At 55.8% G+C, this 21,456-nt stretch overlaps 1 protein-coding gene across 12 annotated transcripts in view; it reads left to right on the top strand.

The window, feature by feature from the left end:
- Window positions 1-12,375, top strand: part of PML (PML nuclear body scaffold) — a 35,872-nt gene extending 23,497 nt beyond the window's left edge. For 3 of the 12 annotated variants that reach the window (XM_031440861.2, XM_031440858.2, XM_064480711.1), the window contains 2 exons: window positions 143-195; window positions 8,664-8,803. In XM_031440861.2, coding sequence (XP_031296721.1) covers window positions 143-160 — 18 coding nt within the window. In that variant the 3' untranslated portion in view covers window positions 161-195; window positions 8,664-8,803. Of the gene's footprint in view, window positions 1-142; window positions 196-714; window positions 1,741-1,908; window positions 2,026-8,663; window positions 8,815-9,812 lie in introns of those variants that run through there. The other 9 variants (XM_031440860.2, XM_031440857.2, XM_064480710.1 and 6 more) reach the window with 7 other exon arrangements.
- Window positions 12,376-21,456: the final 9,081 nt, after the last annotated feature.

Genomic DNA, 21,456 nt, shown 5'->3' with positions numbered 1-21,456 from the left:
CAGGTCCACGCTGCCCCCTTGCAGGGCACACGCCACCTGCCCAGTCCGCCGGCCTTCAGGGATTCCCACTGGAGAACACCCCAGGCCCCCTGGGTGAGCACCCCTGGCAGGGCCTAACACTGAATCCCCTGCCCCCTTTCAGAGGAACGCATCGTGGTGATCAGCAGCTCGGAAGACTCAGATGCTGAAAACTCGGTGAGTGGCCCGGAAATTTGGCCCAGGACTCCTGCCTGCCCCCATTCCAGGTCCCAGGGGTCACAGCCACAGCAGGTGACTCTCAGACTTCCCTTGCAGCAGGGGCATTTACCAGCGAGGCATGAGTTGTAGGCTGTCCAGAGGATACCAGCCCTCCCTCTGTCCCAGGGCAGGGGCCTTCAGTGACCATATGTGCTCTTCTGAAAAGCGGAGAGAGGGCTTCCTTCTAGAGCCCTGTCTCCTTTCTGGACTAGCCAGTGCCCCTGTCTGGAGCTTCCTCATGCATTTTCCACCCTCCTAAGTCCTCAAAGAAGAGGGCGGACAAGAACCCACTCCTTGGTTACTTGCAGCTAGGGAGGGCCAGTGCAGGGGTGTGAGGGCGCAGAGCAGCACCGACAGGGCCCAGACATGCAAGCTGTGACTCTAAAGCCATCCCACCATGGACCAAGTGGCCTTATAGGGTGTGGCCCTCCTGTCCCTGGAGGTTTGTTAATGGAGGCTGGGCTGTCACTCATTCAGGGGAAAAAGGGATCGGAATAGAGTGGAAGGTTGGACTGGGTGGCCCCTGAGGTCCCTTCCAGCGCTCAGTCTGAGGTTCTGTGTTGGAAAGCGTACGGAGACCATGGTGCCACCACCCTCCTCGCCAGTCCACCCCCCACCGAGAGCTCGCCGACTGTCCCGCCCCTGCCGGGCCTCCCGTCTGCCCTACGGCACATGCCGCTCCCCGGCTTGGCCTCCCCACCATCCCGCCCAGCAAGGTGCCGAGCCCGAAGCCGAGTATCCCAGCCATCCCGCCGGTCACCAGGAGCCAGCTGCCGTCCACCGCGGGATCAACCTGCTGTCACGCGGAGCACAAAGAACCACGCGCCTTCACCATGCCTTCCGCCAGCCCCCCAAAGCGTGTTGTACCCCGATGTGGACTTGTCTACCCACCACCACGGTCCAAGCCTCCGCCCCTGCCACCACAGCGCCTGCCAGCCATCCTGCCAGTCTCCAGGAGTCTCCTGCCCGCCTCCAAAGGGCCAACAGCCAGCCCCACCGGGCGCGAGGGCCAGCGCGATCCCGCAGCCGCTCCCTCCGGGGCTTACCCCAAGTAACCCAGTGGCTCAACAACTTCTTCGCCCTTCCTTTCTCCTCTCTGACTCCCCAGCTCGATGCCTCTCTCAGCCGGGGTGTAGGGAGAGGCACAACCCCAACTCTTGGGGCAGGAATCTCCCCTGGGGATTCTGGCAGAGCTCCCAGGGAGAAACCCCCAGTCCAGCTGCCACTGGAAGTCCCTCCAAATGCACTCCCACCGCCGCACGCCCCGCAGAGGCCTCCCACCAGCGCAGGCTCCCCGAGACAAGCCTCTGAGAGCCCCAGCTGCCTCCCTCCTCTACAGCCCCAACCCGGCTCACACTCTGAACCCTGAGCCTGGTCACCTTCCTAGGCCAGCACCCACTCCCTGCTCCCCAAGCCCCCTCCGTCCTGCTGCCCAGCCCAGCCCAGCCTGCACACCTGAAGGCTCTGCACACAGTAGGCGTCCAGTCCATCTGGTCAGGGAGTGAGCCAGACAATGAACGGCACCGTGGAACTCTGGGCAGAGAGACTGAGATCCTCCCCAGCCAGGAGGGCGTGACTGAGATTCAGGCCATCGTTCCTCGCATCCTCGGGCCTCTTTGCCCAAGAAAAGGAAGCTTCTCTCATGCTTTGCACCTCCCACTGCCTCCATCCCGACCCCATGCCTTTCCACTGGGTCTCTGCCAGGATGTAAGCCGACGAGGGCAGGGCCTGTGTCGATCCCAGGCCCTGGCAGGTGTGGGCTGCTCAATAAACACTTGTTGAACCATCGCCCTTGCAAACCTCCTTCCGTAACCATCAGATTCCCCGCTGGGCTTAGCCCTTCCCTGCAGGTGGTTTTTGTCTCCTCCCTGCGCTGACACTTGGTTCACTTGTGGAACAACATATCCCTCTTTCCCCCATCCTGTGAGTATCAGAGGTGGGGTCCAGGCCCTCTGTGCCTTTGAGGTTCCAGCTCTCCAGCTGAACCTGCTTTACCCAGCTCGTGTCAGACATCCTCCCAACCCCCCTGCTGTAGGGAGACTCAGGCACCTGCCTCTAGGGTTCCTCTCCCCACCCAAGTCTGGCCGCCTTCCTGGGTGACTTCAGCATCCACCACCCTGGCCTCTCCTCTCCGTGACCTTTCAGGGATCTTCAGCCTGTTCCCCTGCAGCTACCAGCCCCATCCCCACCCCCTCCCCTGGACCTCACCATCACTGAGAACTTTCCATCTCTCAGCTGGCCCACTCCACTCTGACCACAGCCTCCTGTTCCTCAAGCTCTCAGTCACTTACTTTCGGGACCTCCACTCTCTCCCTTCCAGCTCCTCCTGCCTAAACCTCTACCCAGCAGCCAGCAGAGTCCACCATTTCAGCCACGAGGGTCTCAGCACCCACCCCACACCCCCTGCCCCCCGCCCCTGGCCTCGGGTAAGCTACCCTCCAAAGACAGACCTGGAAGGATTTGGTAGCGTCGCTCCTCTGCACTGCCACCTGGAGGCCATCTTCTGTGGGAGAAAAGTCAAGGGGAGGAGGAGAGCTTCAAATGAAGGTCTGGGGCTCCTTGGCACTCCTGCCTCAGCATGCCCCTCCTCCACAGCGGCTCCCCACACCTCCACTTCCTAGCGCTGGTCCCTTATCCCTACCCTCGCTCACAGCAGGTGGCTTCACCTTCTGCCCTAGGAGGACAGTAGGACAGGTGCTGTGGAGTGGCCCACATCTCACTCTGATGACAGACTGACCTGACCCCATCACATCCTTCCTCCTTCCCCCTCATCCCTTCTGTTAGGGTGATGAAGACAGCCACCTCCCTGGAGGATTCACTCTCCCTCCTCCTGGCCCAGCCCTCCTGCCTCCTTGGGGGCCTCCCTCCACCTCCCTATCCTCATCCGCATCTTCAGGTGCTTCCTCTGAGCTGCAGCTCAGCACCCTGAAGAAAGTCTTTCCCATCTTGCCAACTCCCGCCCCGCATTTACCCTTCAGCCTTCACCCCCTCGGCGCTCCTGCCTCACCCCACCCCCCTGCCCTTCCCCGCCAGGCCAGTGAGCCCTGCCACCAGCACCAGGGGACACCCCCATGCCTCCAAGTGCAGCGGTCACCTTCAGTCCTGACTCCCTGAAAGACTGCCGCCCTCGGCTTCGGGACGGCTCCTCCCGCACTCGCTGCTCCTCCTCACTCTCCCTTCAAGTCTCTTTGTTCTTTTAAGTGTTGTTCGTCCAGCTCAGGTTCTGGGCCCTCTTCTCTTTAGTCTGGACATTCTCTCCGTGATCTAGCCAAGCCCATGGCTTCACCATGGGCTCCCTCCTGCCCGCCAGGCCAGCACAGCCAGTGGCCTCCCGACTTGCCCACTCGGATGCCCCATAGAATCAACTCCACTCTCTCCTCCCTTCTTGGTAAACCGCACTATCTGCCCAGTTATAGGAGCCAAGACCCCAGAGCTGCCTGGGACGCCCCCCTCTTTTTTATTATTCTTCACAGCCAATCAATTTTTGAGTCTTTTCTTTCCATGTTCTAAATTCCTCTGAAATCTGGGCACTTCTTTCACTCCCATAATCTTGAGAAAAATAAAACAAATTGGCCCTGGGTAGAACTAGAAGCCTGGGAAGGACAGGACTGGGCTGCCACTGGTCCCGCCGGACATCAGGAGAGTCAGGTGGAGGCATGGAAATCAGCAGTGTTGGGGGAGGGGCGTCAGGGAGCCACTAGGTGACGTCGGAGGTCGATCAACTCAGGAGGGAGAAGTGCATTGCAGGTTACAAAGAGTTAAATGATTAGAAGCAGCTGCTCACCTTTAGAGACCAGGCCTGGAGGCGAAGGAGCCAGAGGGTCACTGCCTTTGTGCAGGTGTTCTTCAGACCCACGTTTTTAAAATTAACCATTTCAGGAGTGCAATACTTACTGGAATAAAGTATTTAAAAAGAAAGGTTAGACCCCCCCCCCAATTAGGTACATCTCTCACCCACCTTCCACGCCCCCTTCCAGACCTCTGGTGTTCCCAGAGTCCCTTAGAGGGAGGGCGCAGGGTGACATTTGCAGGCGCCCGAGGCAACCATGTCCTCCCCTCTGTGGCCTTTACCTGAGCTGCCAGCGCGTGAGACTTGTGGAATACTGGCCTGCTAAGACACCACGTTTTCCACGTGTCTCAGGCCGCGTAGGACCCCCGCTCAGGGTGCAGTGGCTGGAACCCAGACGTGTCTGGGGGCTCTGGCACAGACCTGGCCTGGTGGGCGGGGCTCGGGGAGAGGCTGCTTGAGCAGCAGGGGTGCTCTGTAGGAGAGCTCGCCCCTGCTGGAGAGCCAGCGGGACAGTAGTCATGTGGAGGGGCGAGGCCCAGGTCTGACAGTGGAGACCTGGGGTGCAGACTGTGCCTAAAAAAACACTGCGCGCCCTGTGGTAGGGTCCGGAGCAGGAAAAGGTAGATGTTCTCACCTGCTTTTGCGACAGATGACTCGCCCCAGTGTCCGGCAGCAACAGGACCCAGTGGAAGCAGGAGGGGGCCTAGCCGGGGGAGGGGAGAGCCCCTGGCAGAAGTGGCCATGGTGACCGGCAGTGGAAAGGAGGCCTGTGAGGAGCAGCTGATCCAGGGGAGGGGCCGTGATGCTGGTGAGTGTGTGTATCAGAAAAAGAAGCAGCTGCTTGGCTGAGAAGCTGGGAGCCGTGCCCTCCGATGGGCGGCAGCAGCCTGCCGAGGGGCCACGGGCTGGCTAACGAGATGGTTCAGTTCACAGATAACATGTGAGGCATCTCTGGCGCCTTCAGACGTTGCAAGAGCTGGGGTTCTGTGTCTGCAAAATACAGCCGTGCTTGTGTCTTGCCAAACTGATCCCAGCTGTTGCTTAAGCTCAGGTGATCAGAAAGTTCCTCGGGAGCTGGGGACTCTTGATTGCATTGATAGCATTTACGTCGGACGCTGGATAGGTACCTTCGGGTGATGATGCTGCGTATCAAAGAGTCTGGCCCCTCTGATTTGCTGATGCCCGAATGTGAAATGAATCCATAATTAGGGCAGTCGTTCTCAACCCTGGCTGCACACTGGAATCACTAGTTGGAGGGGGGTGGGCTACCAAGGACAGATTCCTGAGTCCCACCCCCTGAGATTCTAACTGACTTGGTCTGAGGTGCAGCCTGGACAGCAAGATTCTTTTCAGCTGCTCATGCACAACCAAAGTAGAGAAGCACTAAACTGGGGGGATTCAGTTGCTTATCTGTGTCAGAGAAATGCCAATTCGTGTGTGTATCAGCCTTGAACAGAGGTGACGTGGACATGCCGGGACATGATCCAGGTGGGGAGAGGAGGCGCCGGATCTTCCCAGATGAACTTCCTAGGCTTTTGGAAGGTGATAGGACGTCACCCCCGTGCTTCCTACGAGCACCCTTGGTACAGCCACTGCACCGGCCTTGTTGAGTTGGGATGCGGCTGATCTGTTAAGTTGACTGTGATGAAAATAGGTGAAATACCGCTCGTGAGCCCGGCTGCGTGCGTGTCCTGGTTGCCTGGGTGTCCTGAAAGAGCCCTGGGTCCCCCGTGGCTGAGTCTGAGCACAGCTTTGCGGTCAAAGAAACAGTCCGCTAGCCAGCTAGTCCGCTCCAGCTCATACCTCAGAGCCGCACTCCCTACATCCTCTGCCCGTCCCTCCAGCCCTCGTCATCTTCCACTCCCTGGCCCTCTGAGCGTTTTCCGACTTCTCACTTTCCAGTCCTCGCACGTGGGCTCTGGTCTCTTCCCCACTCCTGCTCCTGCTGCCGCCATTCTTTTCCCTTCCCAGCACATCACAGCCCTTTCCAGTAAAAGGCCCTCTCCTGGAAGCTTGGCTCCTGGTTTCCACCACTGTCCCTCTCGATGCCCCCTCCGTCATCCTGAGTGCGGAGTAAGGTCGGGGAGGGTGGTGTGGGGGGTGGGACATGAGGGTTTCCCTTAGTGAGCAGGGCCAGAAAGGCGTCTGTGTGCTGCTTCTGTTAACTCTGGGTCTTAGGAAAGTCTTTTGGAAACGGGTCAGTACTTCCCAGCTGTGTTGCTGGGATTTAAGGCAGCGAAGGGGAATTTCGTTTACTGCTGGGTGGAGTTCAGTGGAAGGCATTCCAGTAAGACCAGCCCCAGGGGTAGCCATTCTTTATGGAAATCCCCAAAGGGAAGAGGAATCTGGGAGGAAGGGGAGTCAGGGCTGGAAGATCCAGCCTTCCCTTCCCTGGCAAGCTCAGCCGAAAGGGCCGTCGTTTACCTGAGGGAGTCAGCAGGGCCTTCAGTACACTCAGGACAAGGACAATTCCATCACTATCATAGAGAAAATGACCCCAGGGACCATGGGGGGCTCTAAAGAATGAGTTCTCATGACCATTCATAAGTGACTCTGCTACGAAGGTGGGGGCGTTGGCCCAAGGATGCAGCTGTGCCCCCCTCCAGGGAGCTCAGCTCTTGGAAGAGAATGTCCAAAGAGAAGACTCTGGCCTTACAGCCCGAAGGGACGCTGCCAGAAGGAAGACAGGTGGAAGCGCTCGGGGCCGCTGCCAGCGCCTCTGCAGCTGCGTTTGGAGCGAAGAGGAGACGGAAGAAGGGAAAGCCCAGGATGCCATGTCAGTGGGCGGCAAAGAGGACTCGGCCGAGGGGACGGCTCTTCAGCCGAGGCCCAGGGGAGGACATAGCAAGGAGAGCCCAGATCTTTCCACCAGCCCCAGTGTGAGAGCACCCCGGCCTCGTGAACAGAACAGCCCTGGAAGACTGGAGATAGGAAACAGCTGGACCCTCCCATCCACCTGCTGCCAACTTCAAGGAAGACACCTGGAGAAGGCTCCTTCCAGGGAGGCAGAGGATCAGTGACAGCGAGACAGATTCAGAGCACGACACGCCAAAGCAGGCTTTGATGCGTGGCCCAGCCGAGGATGCAAGGCCTTTGACAAAGTCTTCTGACAAATTAGAGCCTCAGGGATAACGTCCCAGAACTCACGGGTTTCTCTCAGCAAAAGCAGCTCTAGATGGATTCACAGCAAATGTCTGTTTCTATATCAGTGACTAGGAGGAAGTTGGTGAGCCCGGAGGAGGCTATGGAATGCAAATAAGGTGAAAATCAGCCACTCCCAGGAAAATCCAGCACTTGTTAATTGTGGTTAGTAAAACTTTGCTCTTGGCTGAAGTTTTGGTCAAATGTTTCACCTGGAGAGTGGAAGTGCCCAAGAGAGTTTGCTAATTCTGTCCCAGACCAGGGACATCAGCCAGAGGCTGCAGTTCAGCGAGGCCTGTCGGCCCCGAGGCTGACTCCATCAGCCTGCAGGGGCAGCCGTAAGGGGGAAAGGCCCGAGGCCTGCTCTGGACTTTGTCCCAGCAGTGCCCCCAGCCGGCCCCATGACACTGGCCATGGCCCTTCCTCCGGGTCTCTGGTTAGTGTCCTCAGTGGCATTCACAGGAGCTTCTGAGCAGGCCACCAAAGACTGAACATCTGGCTTTGGTAGGTGTACAAATGATGACCAATTAACAGTATATTATGAAAGGCTCCACCTCCCACTGCAGCCCCAGCTCCTGGTGAAACTCTGAGCCAGAGCCCTTCCCCCACCTCGGAGGTCTTTCAAACTGTGTTCTTGCCTTGGTGCTGGAGAGAACACAGCCTCAGGGGCCCAGCCTAGAGGACCCCTGGCCTCAGATTTCCCTAAGCGGCCAGTTCCTGGATGCCAAATGATGGAGGGCCCCCAGGTTCTGAGGCTTCTCGCCACTGCTCTCACAGCCAAGTTCTGTGTGTCCCCCAGATGTGGCCTCTGAGGCCAAGCAGCCCTCGCCTCCCCTTTGTGCAGGACACTGGGATCTTGGCTGGCTTGGTGGACAAGAAAAGCCAGGCATCTGACCTCTTCCAGGGAAACACCTGGGGTTCTAGATGAGGCTGCTTCCCCCTGTCCCAGGTTCATGTTTCTTCTGAGTCTGCCCAGAGAGACGAAGCGAGGAGCAGACACCTCCGGCCCTGCACCTCCACACCTAGCCCTGCTCGCCCGTGCACACACTCACCCACGTGGCCTCACACTTTCACACCCACTGTGCCAACACAGGTCCCCAAGTCCACAGCCCCTCATGCACACCCAGATGCACACACACACACACACACACCTGCATTCATTTCCACATGTGCTTTCACCCACACTCACACTTGCCCACGTGATCTCATCCGACTCACTCACTAAGGCACATGCCCTGGTTCACACACACCACCCTCACACCTGCACGTGCACACTCACGTCCGTCCATGCACTGGCTCGGAAGCCCGCCTTCCCTTTCCCAGTAACATGTCCTCCCTCATGTGCACACAGATGCCCCCACCATACCCACGTGCTTGTGTTCCCATGCACACTTACACTCATGCACGCACACCTGCTCACGGGCATGTGCTCACATGGCCACTGAGCTCCCTCCCACCCTCCAGACCCCTGACCTGTTGGTTTTCTGTGTTTCAGCCCTCCCAAGAGCCGGACGACAGCAGCAGTGAGTCTGGTGACCTCCAGCTGGAGGGGCCCAGCTCCCTCGGGGTCCTGGACAAAAGCCTTGCTGAGTCTCAAGCAGAAGACAGACCCCTGGTTTTCTTCGACCTCAAGATTGACAATGAAAGTGGGTTCTCCAGTGACCACCCCACCCCTTTCTAGCTTAGTCCCTGTGTCCCCAAGATAAGCACAGGCAGAGCCGCCTGTGAGCCCAGGAGAGCCTGGGGCTCTGGCCGGTGGCTGCAGCCAGAGGGTGCCGCTGAGCACTGGCCTCCCAGCTGTCTGAACTTGGTTGTTTGAATGAGGATGTTTGCTTTGATCAGTGCCTGAGGTGTGGGACGAGAGCCTCCCTGGGTTCCTCCTGACCAGCGCTTCTCTTAGGGAGCACATTTCTAAACCGAAACACAATGTGAAACTCGCTGCTGTGAGACCAACAATCCAAGCATGGCCTTAGGCTGGGACTGCACACTGCTGAGTACAGAGCCCGTTTGTTCCACAGGGAGGCCAGCAGAGCCCAGGCCACAGAGAGATATGACCCCTTCTCCCTCAGCTCCACGGTGGTTGCCCTGGTCCTGCAGAAGGCCAGGCCCTGCCCTGTGGCCTGGACTTAGCATGGGGCCAGCCCAGGCAGACAGCAGCAGGTGTTTACAGTGGACAGGGGAGCAATTTGCAGACCTCGCTGGGCGATTCGGGGCCGCGCTCTGAGTGGAGTGGACTGAGCAGGTGTGCTGTCTGACCCAGGGCGCTGATGGCTTAGCTAAGTGACTGATGGGGTTGGAGGCCAGGGGGCCTAGGCAGAAACAGTGAGGGAGCTCAAGTGTGGGTGGGTGGAGGCTGGCAGAAGACAGGAGGGACCTGGAGCGAAAGAGTTCGGCGAACTGGGGCAGGTGGCAGAGCAAAAGGGGAGCAAGGGGTGCTTGGAGGGCAGCCCCCTCCCCTTCTGACCCTGTCCCCATCAGAGCCAGGGTCAGAGCCGCACCTGAGGCTAATGCTGGGTTCCTGCCAGCGGGCCCCAACGTGGGACCTCTGGGCAGTGGGTCGGGAACCCTAGATGACCCCCTGTACCTGGACAGTGTCCCTTGCCAGTGCCTCTGGGGCCTCACGTTGCCCTTCTCTCCCGCCCAGCCCAGAAGATTAGCCAGCTGGCGGCTGTGAACCAGGAAAGCCAGTTCCGGGCGCTGATCCAGCCCGAGGCCTTCGGCATCTACTCCAAGGCCGTCTCCCTGGAGGTGGGCCTGCAGCACTTCCTGCGCTTCCTGGACGGCCTGCACCGCCCTGTGCTGGCCTGCTATCAGCTGTGGGGGCCCAGCCTCCCCAGCTTCTTCCAGGCCCTGGAGGACATGAATAGGCTGTCGGAGTTCCAGAAGGCCATCTCGGGCTTCCTGGCCGCCCTGCCCCTCATCCAGGAGTGCGTGCCCGGGGCCAGCAGCTTCAAACTCAAGAGTCTGGCCAGGACCTACCTGGCGAGAAACGTGAACGAGCGCAGTGCCCTGGCCGCCGTGCTGGCCATGCGTGACCTGTGCCGCCTCCTCGAGGTGTCTCCGGGCCCCCGGCTGGCCCCGCACATCTACCCCTTCAGCAGCCTGCAGTGCTTCGCGTCGCTGCAGCCCCTGGTGCGGGCGGCCCTCCTGCCCCGGGCCCAGGCCCGCCTGCTGGCCCTCCACAAGGTCAGCTTCATGGAGCTGCTGACCGCACACCGCCATGACCCGCAGGGGGGCTTGAAGAAATACAACCACTTCCTGAGCCCACAGACCCCCTCGTCGCCCCTCACCCAGTCTGTTCTCAACGTGCAGGCTCTGGGCACCTACTTTGAAGGCCTGCTGGAGGAGCCGGCCTTGGCACAGTCAGAAGGCATCGCTACCCGTCTTGCTGGCCGCAGCTTGGCAGAAAGGGCCCCCCAGGAGAGCTGAGAGGAGGGGACGACTGGCTTGGCCTCTGTGGGGACAGAGAAGGATCAGGGTCCCTGGGCCAGGCCCTGCCCATCACAGCATTCCCAGGTCTAGGTCCCCAGTGCTTTGTCGTTAGGTCCAGGATCAGTTCTTCTCTGGGACCAAATTCCCCTTCTCTAAAAATCCCACAGAGAAAGTTCAAGGCCAAGCAGCCACCTGCCAGGGGCCACCAGATCCCCGTACAGGCCCTGGGAGCACCTATGAGTGAGCTCACCAGACCCCAGGCCCCTCCCCTCCAGGAGCCAGAACTAGGGAGGCCCCCAGTGAAGGAGGCATGGCGCTGAGTTCTTGAAGTGGCCCCCATCGTGCCCCGGCCGCCTGACTTACCACTCCCACCCAAGTCCTTGCTGCTCTTCCCTGACAACCCCCACCCCCGCCACAGCCCCAGGGGACCTGCTGACAGCTCTCACAGACACTGCCTGCAATGACTGCAGCCCTATGGGTATCAAAGTGCCTTTCAAACCAAACCGTCCCTCGTGGATTTGGGTTCTCCCAGCCTCTGCCTGCCTGGAGACCGGCTCTGTTCACCTCCCCTTTGGAGCATTTTCATCCCCAAAGGGCCTCCTGTCATTGGAGACAGGGGCTGCTGCTCCATTTCCTGTCCCTGCTTCCACTTTCTGACCCTTCCAAGCCTGCCTCCCTCCTGGCCGCAAAGACGCCTCCCCTCAGTCAAGACTTTGCCTTTGGTCCTCAGGCACCAACCCCTCTCAACATGGCCCCGCTCCCCCTCCCCAGCCCCGCTGAGGAGTGTCCTCAAACCCAGCGCTGCTTTCTCTGGAGTTCAGGGACCCACAGCATCAGAGTCTCGGGGGCAGGGCCCAGCAAGCTGTTGTAGCAGGTTCCCCAGATGACTGATGCCCACCAAATTTCAGAACCATTGCTCTGATAGATGGCTTCTCCTCCGAGGAGCAGCAGAGAGAGTTCTGGCCCTGGCCCTGACTGTGTGCACTGAGTGGAATCTAGGAAAGGGCCCCTTCCTGAGCCTCCACATCCCCACCTGTAAAATGGGCTGGTTGGTCCCAGAGCTGTCACCCAGCTTTGCCATTCTGGGGTTTTAGGAAGAACAGCAGGCCTCTGAGGCTGTGGTCAAGGAGGTTTTCATCCTTGAACCCCTGGTCCCAGCCCTAAGCTAAGGTCTCCAACTCTGTGGCCACACTAGAGGTCAGCAGCAGAACTCAGGCAGGGCAGGTGGGTCTCATCTGACTGGCCGAACCAGTGTCCCTTTCCCATTCCCCCTCGCATCGCTCTCCCGTGGCTCCCTGATCCTGGGATGCTTCCCAGATGCCTCCCAGGCCTCCCGCCTCCATGGCCTTGGCTTCCACGCGGGTTAAGTCTGCTCCTCCAGTGGGTGCCCTGGAGACACTTGATGGGACAGGAGAGTGCTGGCTCTCACAGTGAACTCTGACGCATTTAAAATAAGATTCTGATTTAAAGCAGGCGCTGGTTCTGAAGTTCGTCAAAAGCAGGCTGGAGGGCGAGGGGAGGAAGAGGCTGGAGCCCCAGCTTGGATGTGATGACCATCTAGGCAGCAGCAGGGCAGCGCTTGGGCCGCTTCTCACAGCATCTTCCCCTCAGCAGCCCCGCCCCAGGACTGAGCAGTGCCCGCTGACTTCCAGCTCCAAGCCCAGCCCCACGATGCTTGCTATCCTCAGATGGAGTTGATCCCAGGCTGTACAGCAAAGGGCTGTTCTGCCCTCTCTTCACTGTCGCAGCCTTTAATAAAGATGTGAATCTTCAAAGCTTGATGCGCCAATCACAAACTCGGCTTGGCCCACACCAGGCGCCACGGAGCGGCCTCTTGGACAGCGGGCACCTGCCGGCACAGCTGTTCTCTGTGGGAGTCTTCAGGACTCGGCAGAGCTGAGAGCCCCTCGTTGCTCAGTGCTGAGGGCCTCAAGGATGTGAACCCCCACTCTGAGTGGGGAGAACAAGGTGGGCCTGCCTGGGATCATCCCCAAAGGGAAAGAAGCACAGCTTCAAGAATTACCTCCTAGAGGGAGTCAGGGACCAGAGACCAGGGTCTGTAGGAACTTTACCTCTAACCCCGGCTGGGTAATCTTGTACCCTGGGTGTCACAGATGGAATTCTCATTGGTACCTGCAGAGGCTCCCTTGGCACGGGCAGTGTGGAAATAAGTTCCTCTCTTCAACCCTGGCCTGGGTGGAGAGCCAGGTAATGTGACTTTATCGGTGCCACCACCCTTAGCCCCCGCTGCATGTCCCAGATGCCCAAGTCCCAGTCCTGGAGTTTTAGTCCCTAAGGACAAACCCAAATATGTCTCCTGTGCTTCATCTTTGAATTCTGTCTCAGGTTTATCCATGTCAATTAACCACAAGCTTGCTGGGCCAGAAGTCAGGACACTGAGTTTCAGCCCTCACTTAGTAACCTCTGACTCTGGTCTGATGCATCAGAATCACGAATGCTCAGGCTTCGACTGAAAAGGGGGTTAATATGGATCATTTTTACCTCTTAGGATCTTATGTGAACCAATGAGAAATGTTTGTGAAAATAGCCTTTTAATGTATGAAGAACCACACAAATGTGAGACCTTATTTTACAGACAATGAAGATGACAGTGTTAGTGCTTTATAACTTATAGGAAAATAAACAGATATTGGATCTTAGCAAACAAAGGAGTTGGGCTTATCTTCAGGGGAATAAGGAACAAGATGTCAACTGTGTGTGTGTGTATGGGGGTGGGGGTGGTTCCTGGGTCCCAGGGAGCCAGGGAGGAGAGCTGGGAGTCTACCCTGGAGCGGCTGAGCAGTAGGTGACTGTGTCCCCGAAACACCCAGATGGGAGGTTTCAGCCACACAGGCCTGGAGCAGAGAACAGCCATCCAGTGGCAGCCCAGCTCAGCCCTGCCAGCCCTCAGGTATTCTGGGGCCCCCTTCTGAGGCCCAGGAGCTCACTGACACCTCCAGGAAGGTAACTTGAGAATAATCTGCTTTAACCTCAACCTTGCTCTTCCTTCTGCCTGCACAACACCCAGCTGCTGCTCCAGTGCCTGGCCCTGCTGTTCCCCTGCCCAGTACCCTCCCCTCATCCAGCCCTGGCCGCCCCCGTCTCCACCCTTACTCCTAGCCTCACTCTGACCCGTAGTCCCAACCCTGACAACTCATGAACTCAAGGCTGGCCCCCTCGCCCAGCACTTTCCCGCAGGCCCCGCCCCTGCCCTGTCCCCACCTCCTCTGACCTCAGGCTTGTCTCCACCCCACACCCCGGGGGGCCCGGCCCCTATACCCAGGGTAAGGGGTCCTTTCTCACCTTTCTTCACTCGTCACAATTAAGGGAACTACACAGCTACTGACATCAAACGTCCAGTCAGAGAGAGGTGCACCTTGAGGACCCCGCCCAGAAGGAAGGGCGGTTGAGCTGGAGCTGCTCCCAGGTTCGCCAGCAGAGGGCGCTGCAGCCCACCGGGCCTGGCGGTGAAGGGGCTCCAACACGTGGGTGGGGAATGGCGGTGTGTGGGGTTAAGACTCGGTAGCGTCACTCTTTTCCAAAGTGCCACGCATCCTTCTGGCGCTATGGGAGGTATCTTTAGGTAGATGGTGCACGTTGAAACATTTTTAACATATTAACCGTTTTGTATTTATTTTTGAAAAAATATAGGCTTCATATCAACACCGTGATTTCTGGAATTTCGTTGCTCAGAATGACGCTAAAACGGGATTCTTTAAAGGTCTAATTTAAGGACAAATACGAAGTAACTACAAGCTCAGAAGGAACACAAGTATGACAAAACTTGTGACTTTGGAAGTGGGTGACTTAATTTTGGAAAACATTGGGTTACCAGTAGCATTCAATTGAGGGTCACTGGTGAGGGTTAGAGCTAAGGTTAGGGCCCAGGTTAGAACTGGAGTAAGATGGGGCAGGGGGAGGGGGGCAGGTTAGGAGTCTGGGTGAGGCCTAAGGTTAGATCTGGGGTTATATCAAATTTAGGGTCACATTTGGTGACTGAGGGTAGGAATTGAGTTAGGAATTTAATTAGGAATGGAGTTAATCACACTTCAGGCTACAAGTGTCACTTTAGCAACAGAAAAGTCCATAAAACTGTGGACAGATGGACAGGAACTTCTGAGGAGGACCCCCTAATATGGAACCCCAAGTGCAGCTGTCTCACCCCCCCCCCCGAGCATACTCTTCCAGAATCACCCAGCAGTGGTTCAGCCAGAGCTCACGGGAAGCTCACGGGGTTCATCCTTCCTGAGCCCCGGGGCATGGGGGCACAATGACCCATCCCATCCAGGAGTAAGAGCCTCCAGAACAAATAAATCTCCCAGCTAACGTGACTGAAGATAACCACATGCTGGACAGTCTTTCCTCATTCAGCACAGTTAACCTCATTTAATCTCCCCAACCACCCTGTGTGGTTACCCCTTCATCCTCATTCCACGGTGGACTCCGGCTGGGGGGCGGGCAGGAAGGTTGAGTACTTGCTCCAGGTCATTAAACTTGAATGTGGCAGAGTGGGGATTTGCCCCACAGGGAGCCTGTGTCTGCACTGGAGCCCTCTGTGGCCCACACCGCTGGGCGCCTTGCCATGTATTTGGGGCAGGGGTTGGGGGCGGGGTTCTACTCTCTCCTTCCTGTGCCCTCCTGGTCTCTTGACCTCACGTAATGCAAAATGCGGGCCCAGAAAACTCACACCCCAGCCTTCTGGTCCCAGAGCTTGAACTTATCCTCCTTCTTTCTTTTAGGGCAGTGCTTCTTGAAATTTTTTGTCCATTATTGCCCTCCTAGGGAGCCTTTTTAGACAAATTTTTTCCTAGTCATGACTCCACCAATGAAATTTTAATACTGTGATTTCTTAGGATTTTCCACGTACAAGCTCATGTCATCTGCAGATAGAGATGGTTTTACTTCTTACTTACACAGGTGTACTGTGTATCTATTTATGTACTGTGGCTCTTTGGAGGGTCAGAAACCATTGGAATAACTCAGACTTTTAGCGCCCCATCCACCCTGAGCCAAGTTTCATGCTCTGTGGGGCAATACTGTCTCTGTTGAGAAAGCATGATTTGGGGTGAGGCCCCATCCCCTGTCACATTGCAAGGAAGAAGTGTCATGGCGGGTGTTAGCCCCTCCAGTGGCTCAGTTCACGGGTGGGGTGCGGTGGGGACAGGCTGAGGGGTTACGCCTCCCTGGGGCTGAGCCTGCGGCTGGGGAGGCACGGGGGCAGCGCCGCCATTCACTTTTGTCTCAGAGTCGAGGTGTCAGCCCCAAACCTTTTGGACCTTAATAAAGAGATGCCTGTGGAGACTCTATTGAGAGAAGGGTCTAGAATTTCAACTGACTCCCTCCTCAACAAACAAATAAAACAGAAAGTTTGAAAGTCCCTACCCCACCACCCCTTACAAAATGCATTTGGTGCCAACTGAGGACAAAATTCCTTCATTCTTGGCTCAGGGAACTTCCTCAAACTCAGCCCAGAAGAATTCTTTAAAGACCAACTGCCTGGACTGTGCTAAAGTCAGTTTATAAATATTATAAATATCCCAAACTTGATAGCCAAGCAGATTGCAAAAGCTAGCTAGCTAACCACAGAAATTTTCCACAAAGCTCTGCAGCCAAACAAGTGTGATACGAGATATTGCAAAATCTAACACTGCTTGTCCGATGGTCTAAAGCTGAGTTCTTTGCGCAGACGGCAGAGGGCCTGGGGCAGATTTATCCGAGGGCAGACTGTCTCCTGGAGGTCCACGGCCATAAAGCCGCAGCTGACTCCACGGTGCGCTGATTCTAGGGTAAATCAGACCAACCAAGGAGGAGGAGAGGGTGGGCGAGGCTGGGCCCATGGTGGTGCACTTGTCCAGCGTGCTTGGGTGGGGGTAATGGTGCTGGGTGGGGGTTAAGACATGGGCTTTGGAGGAACCTGTTTCAAATCCCAGCTTTGCTGTGTGACCTCGAACTAACTACTTGGCCTCTGTGGCCTCATATGCAAATTGGGGGTGAGAATTCCTACATAGAAAATTGTGAGGATTAAATGAGATACATAAAGCACTAGAGCTTGTGAATTGGCAACCCTCAATAAAAAATAACTCTATACATCCGACACTGCAGAGGATAAGGCGCTGTGCTAACTCCCAGAAAGCACCGCAGCTACTGCCCTCCTCTCTGCCTAGTCTCCTCTCTCCCCATTCCCCCTCCCTCCCTTCCTCTCGCTTCTGGTTCCAATCTATTTAGGATGTGGGCAACTCTGCCGTCCCCAGTTCCTTCTCCCAGTACCTCTGTCCCCATCTCTCCAAGCCTCCTCCACTGTCTCCCCTACCCCAGTGGGGTCACCTTGCAGGCTGCAGGCTGGAGGGGTTCACTACGGTCCCCTCCCCACTCGGCCCCCTCCTGGCTCCAACACGGTCATCTGCAGGAAGGTCACTTTCTCACAGCGCCAACAAAGATGTGGGTTGGACAGAGGAGGTCCTCGGAGAAGCAAATAAATACATCAAGTTTCCAGCTGGGTCTGGAGATAAGGGCTCAGGGAGACAGGCTGAGGCGTCGCAGGCCCTGTGCCGGCTCACCCTTCCCAGCCTGCCCACACTGGCTGCACTGGCAGCAGGAAAGCCTGTTTGGGGAACTTCAAAGAGAACGTTTCAGAGAAATGCATGTGGCGGGGGAGGGGTGCTGTCTCTCCTGGGAGGGGGCTGGGCAGAGGGCTTACCCTCAATTTGGATTTGGTAGAGACAAGTCTGAGAAGTGAAAATGTGACAAATGAGGACTACTGTCCCAGCTGAGGCAGGTGGGTGGAGGGGGATGACCAGCCCCGAGGCACAGGAGCGGAAACTGGAACCACGAAGGGAGAGAGGCTTTTCCAGAAGTCCCACAGGAAGTCAGCAGAATAGCAGGTACAGCCCCCCCAGCCCCTGACCTTCTTCCCCGACTCCCTCACACTGAACTCTATCTGGTTGTCACCAAGATGTGGCCATTGGAACTGCACTTGCCTGGGTGCAGATTGGAGCCGCCTCTGCGGGCCAAGACCCACCTGACAGGAGGGCTCTCCTTCCCCCAAACCTCTGCCCCAGCCGGCCGCCTGGCTGGGCGCCAGCATGCTGCTATCAAGGCTGCTCCAATCCAGGGCATAACCTCAGTCTCTTCCAGATACAGGCGCGGCTCTGCTTCTGATGCCCATGAGCCCTGGAGGGGGACTCCAGGGGGCTAATACAAGAGACCTGAAGTGGGGACAGATGTCCTACCCAGAAACAGCTGCCCTCTACCATCAGAGAGGCCTTATCTCCTGGGAGTCTCAACAGTTTCCTAACCAGTGAGGTCAGCGATGGCCACCAGGCTGGGCCTGTCCTTGACCAGACTGCCCTGGAAGGGTGTCTCACAGAAGCTGCATGCTGAGGGCATTTCCCAGCCCCATTGCTCTGTGACCTCTCTCTTGGCCTGTCTTCTCTCCAGTAAAGCTAAGGGGAAGGGAGAGAGGACCTCCAGGCCTCAGCTCTGATGTTCTTTGACTCTGGACAGCTCCCTGTCGGTCCTTCATCTACGGCAGGTGCAGGCCTTAAAGAGTCTTTCCAGCTTTGGCCCCAGATGACCTGATGGAGCAGATGGAGCCTGTCCAAGGGACACTAGCCTTCCAGAAGCTCCAAGGTTCATGTACACAGGAGCTCTGAACATGCTGGGAGGTGCAGGAGCCTGTAAGCTATCTTAGAGTGGAGATAGCATCTGCCTGGTTCACATCTGCACCCAGGCCAAGCAGGGCACCTGGCAACATGGGGGAGACTCAGTCACTATGTGTGGAATGAATGACATAGCAGCCTGTTTCTGCATGCCCATCCCTCTGCTTCTGTGTGCTTTACCTCTGACAGCTCACACCTGCGACTCTTCCCAGGATTGCCTTGCGGCCACGGGAGCTGGTTGTCTGTAGGCACAGAGAGGGAAGTGCCTGGAAGTTTCCATCCCCAGGGGCAGCCCCTAGCGAATGTCTGACTCCCTTTCGTCTTCGGAAGCCAAGATCCTCTCCCTAAATCGGGACAAACTCTGAGGTGTGATTATGCCTGGAGCGTCCTGGGATCAGGCTGAGACTGCCTGACAGCACACCCTGGCTTGGCTTCCTCCCCTCCCTCTCCCTCGCTGATTTCTGCTGAGGCATTTCCTTAATGGATCACTGGTGCGTGAATCCTTGTCTGAGCTCTGCTTCTGGGAAACCATAACCAAAAACAAATGAAGAGCCTGTTGATAGCGAGAGACTGAAGATTCCTGGGAGGAAACTCAGTTTAGTCTGTGCTGCGCTGTGCCCCATGGGCTTTGATGGGGACCATGGATGCAAAGACCCTGGGTGCCCCTCCAGGGGCTTTGAGTCTGAGGGATGGAGAAGAAGTTGGAGATTCCCCCAGGCCCCGCCCTTGTGGACTTTGCTGGGGGCAGTGTGGTGGGAGGGAAAACAAAGAAACTGCCCAGGGGGCATGTGGAGGAAGGCAAGCAGTGGTTCCCAGACTTTCTGAGGACATCCTCTTGCAGGAAGCTCTGGCAGACGCCCCCTAGAGGGCACAATTCAACCTGCAAAACTGCTTCTCAAGCCACAGCAGCCCAGGACCGTGGCCCTGGAAGGGCCTCAGAGCACATCTAGCCCTTCTTCTACCTTCACAAGGGTGGAGACTTAGAGTGAGAGAGGACAAGGAGTTGCTGAAAATCACACAGCAAATCTGTGAAGTTGGCACCTTTGTGCTGCCTCCACATTCTTAAGACCAGGAGAATTCTTCCTCCTTCTTTCCACCTTGCCAGTAAAGTGCCTCTCCCCTCTGCCGTGGGACTGGGTGACATGTTCAGGATGTGAAGTCTTGTAGGAACATCTTTGAATTCAGAAACATCTCCTGTTCATAAATATCCAGCTAACAACTGAAACTTCCACTGCTCCCAAAATAGCTCTGGGTCCCAGCACAGGCATTTCCAAGAACAGATTTTTATCCTTTTAAGAATTCTATGAAAGCAGAGAATCCTCTGGTTTGTACACCTACCTACCCGAGAGAGCTCCCTGATCCTGGTCACAGACCGAGCCCTTACCCTGGTCACAGACCGTGGACCTAGACTGGTCTAGTTTCCAGGTAAGGGATATCTACAATGGCTCATTATAATTATGTCACTCTCAATTCATTTGGATACAATGTTAGATTACTCTGATCATGAAATTCCCCAACTTCTATTTAAAGGGGTTTTCTTATAAATTAGGAGTTTGGGATTAGCAAAGAACTATTATATATAAAATAGATAGGCAACAAGGCCTTACTGTGGAGCACAGGGAACTAACTATACTCAATGTCCTGTAATAAACATAATGGAAAGGAATATGAAAAAGAATATATATGTATAACTAAATCGCTTTGCTGTATCCCAGAAACTAACACAACATTGTAAATCAACTATACTTCAATTTTTAAAAAAGAAGGAATGTATATAGATGTATAGAAATACATACGTATAAATGAATCACTGTGCTGTACACCAGATATTATAATTCGACTGTGTACTATTTTTCTGTACATATATACTGAAAAATAAATAAATAAATTTATAAACATTTTTAAAAAGGGGATTTCTTGCTTGTAGTGGATCTTGGGATTGACTTCTTAACATCCATTTCAGGGCTAGAAAATTACTCTAAGCCAATCAATTCCATCCCCTTTGCCAGTGATTCACTCAAAGATGGGGAGTCCTAAGCCAATATGTGTCAATAAGACCTAAGGAGAGGCAATGACTTCTGGAAAGGGAATCCAGTCTCTCTATTCCACTACTCTGTTATTGATATGCATGTTACCCCAGCTGCTGCCAAAGCCCTCTAATGACACTGACAGAAATGAGTCTCAAGTTGAAGCCCTGTTAGGGATGGTAGAGGAGAGAGACAGAAAAAACCTGGGCCTGCTGATGTTATTGAGCTACTGAATCAACCAGCCCTGAAGCCAGACCAGCTTCTGGCCTGTGAGCATGTGAGCTGATACACTTACTAGTTTAAAACACTTTGAGATGGAATTTTGTTATCTGTGGATGGAAGCATCATAAATGATTCCCTGCCCTCCCCTCCCCTGCTTCCCCCTGCCACAGCTGCCCAGAACTCCCCTTCTAGGGGAACCAGCTCTGCCAGGGCTGGGTAGAGCACCTAAGCAGGGTGCTCCTCCCAGGCAGGAATGTCGCCTCCTTGAGGCGGAGTTCCCCATCTTCAGTAAAACACAGACCCAGATAATTACGTGAAATGCCACTGGAAGTGCTGTCGTTAATTTTGATGGCAATAAAGCGCCTTGCCAGCAAGTTAAGCTAATTTTATGAAAGCCCTGGGAGGAAGGTCGTGGACTGGATCCCATCTTATTAATAATGTCGAGCTTCATTTGAACCATTCAGGAAATTCCTCCCAGTTGCCTCCAGCCAACTGCCACAGGTTGCTACTTTCCTCTGAAATCAACAGTCGTCCCATATGCAAATGTGGATTTTTCTATTTTTCCCTAGAAAATAATTAAAGTCACAGAGCCCAATAAATACTTAAACAGATTGTGATTTTAATTAAAAACCTTCCTCCAAGGCTGCAGCTGCAGGTCTCTTTCCAAACAGGCGAACTGGTGACAGCCACAAACATCAGAATCTGGGTTTACGTATCTGAGACTATAAGCCTTTACAAATAATCGTAGTAATTCTGATTGTCACCCATGCCGCGGTGGGGGAGGGGTGCAGGGGGGAGTGAAGAGAGACATTTGGTGGAAGTGCCAAGGTCTTTCCCCTGCTGGAGAGCAGGACACAAGCATGTAGGGAGAGCAAACAGCTCATCATTCCTGTACCCAACACTGCGAGGTAATGATGGTGGCTAGTTCTAGCTATTGTTGAAAAAAATA

Source organism: Camelus dromedarius, chromosome 29 (genome assembly GCF_036321535.1).
Source record: "Camelus dromedarius isolate mCamDro1 chromosome 29, mCamDro1.pat, whole genome shotgun sequence".
NCBI classification, from domain to species: domain Eukaryota; kingdom Metazoa; phylum Chordata; class Mammalia; order Artiodactyla; family Camelidae; genus Camelus; species Camelus dromedarius.
This window is presented reverse-complemented; position numbering and strand designations above follow the sequence as displayed.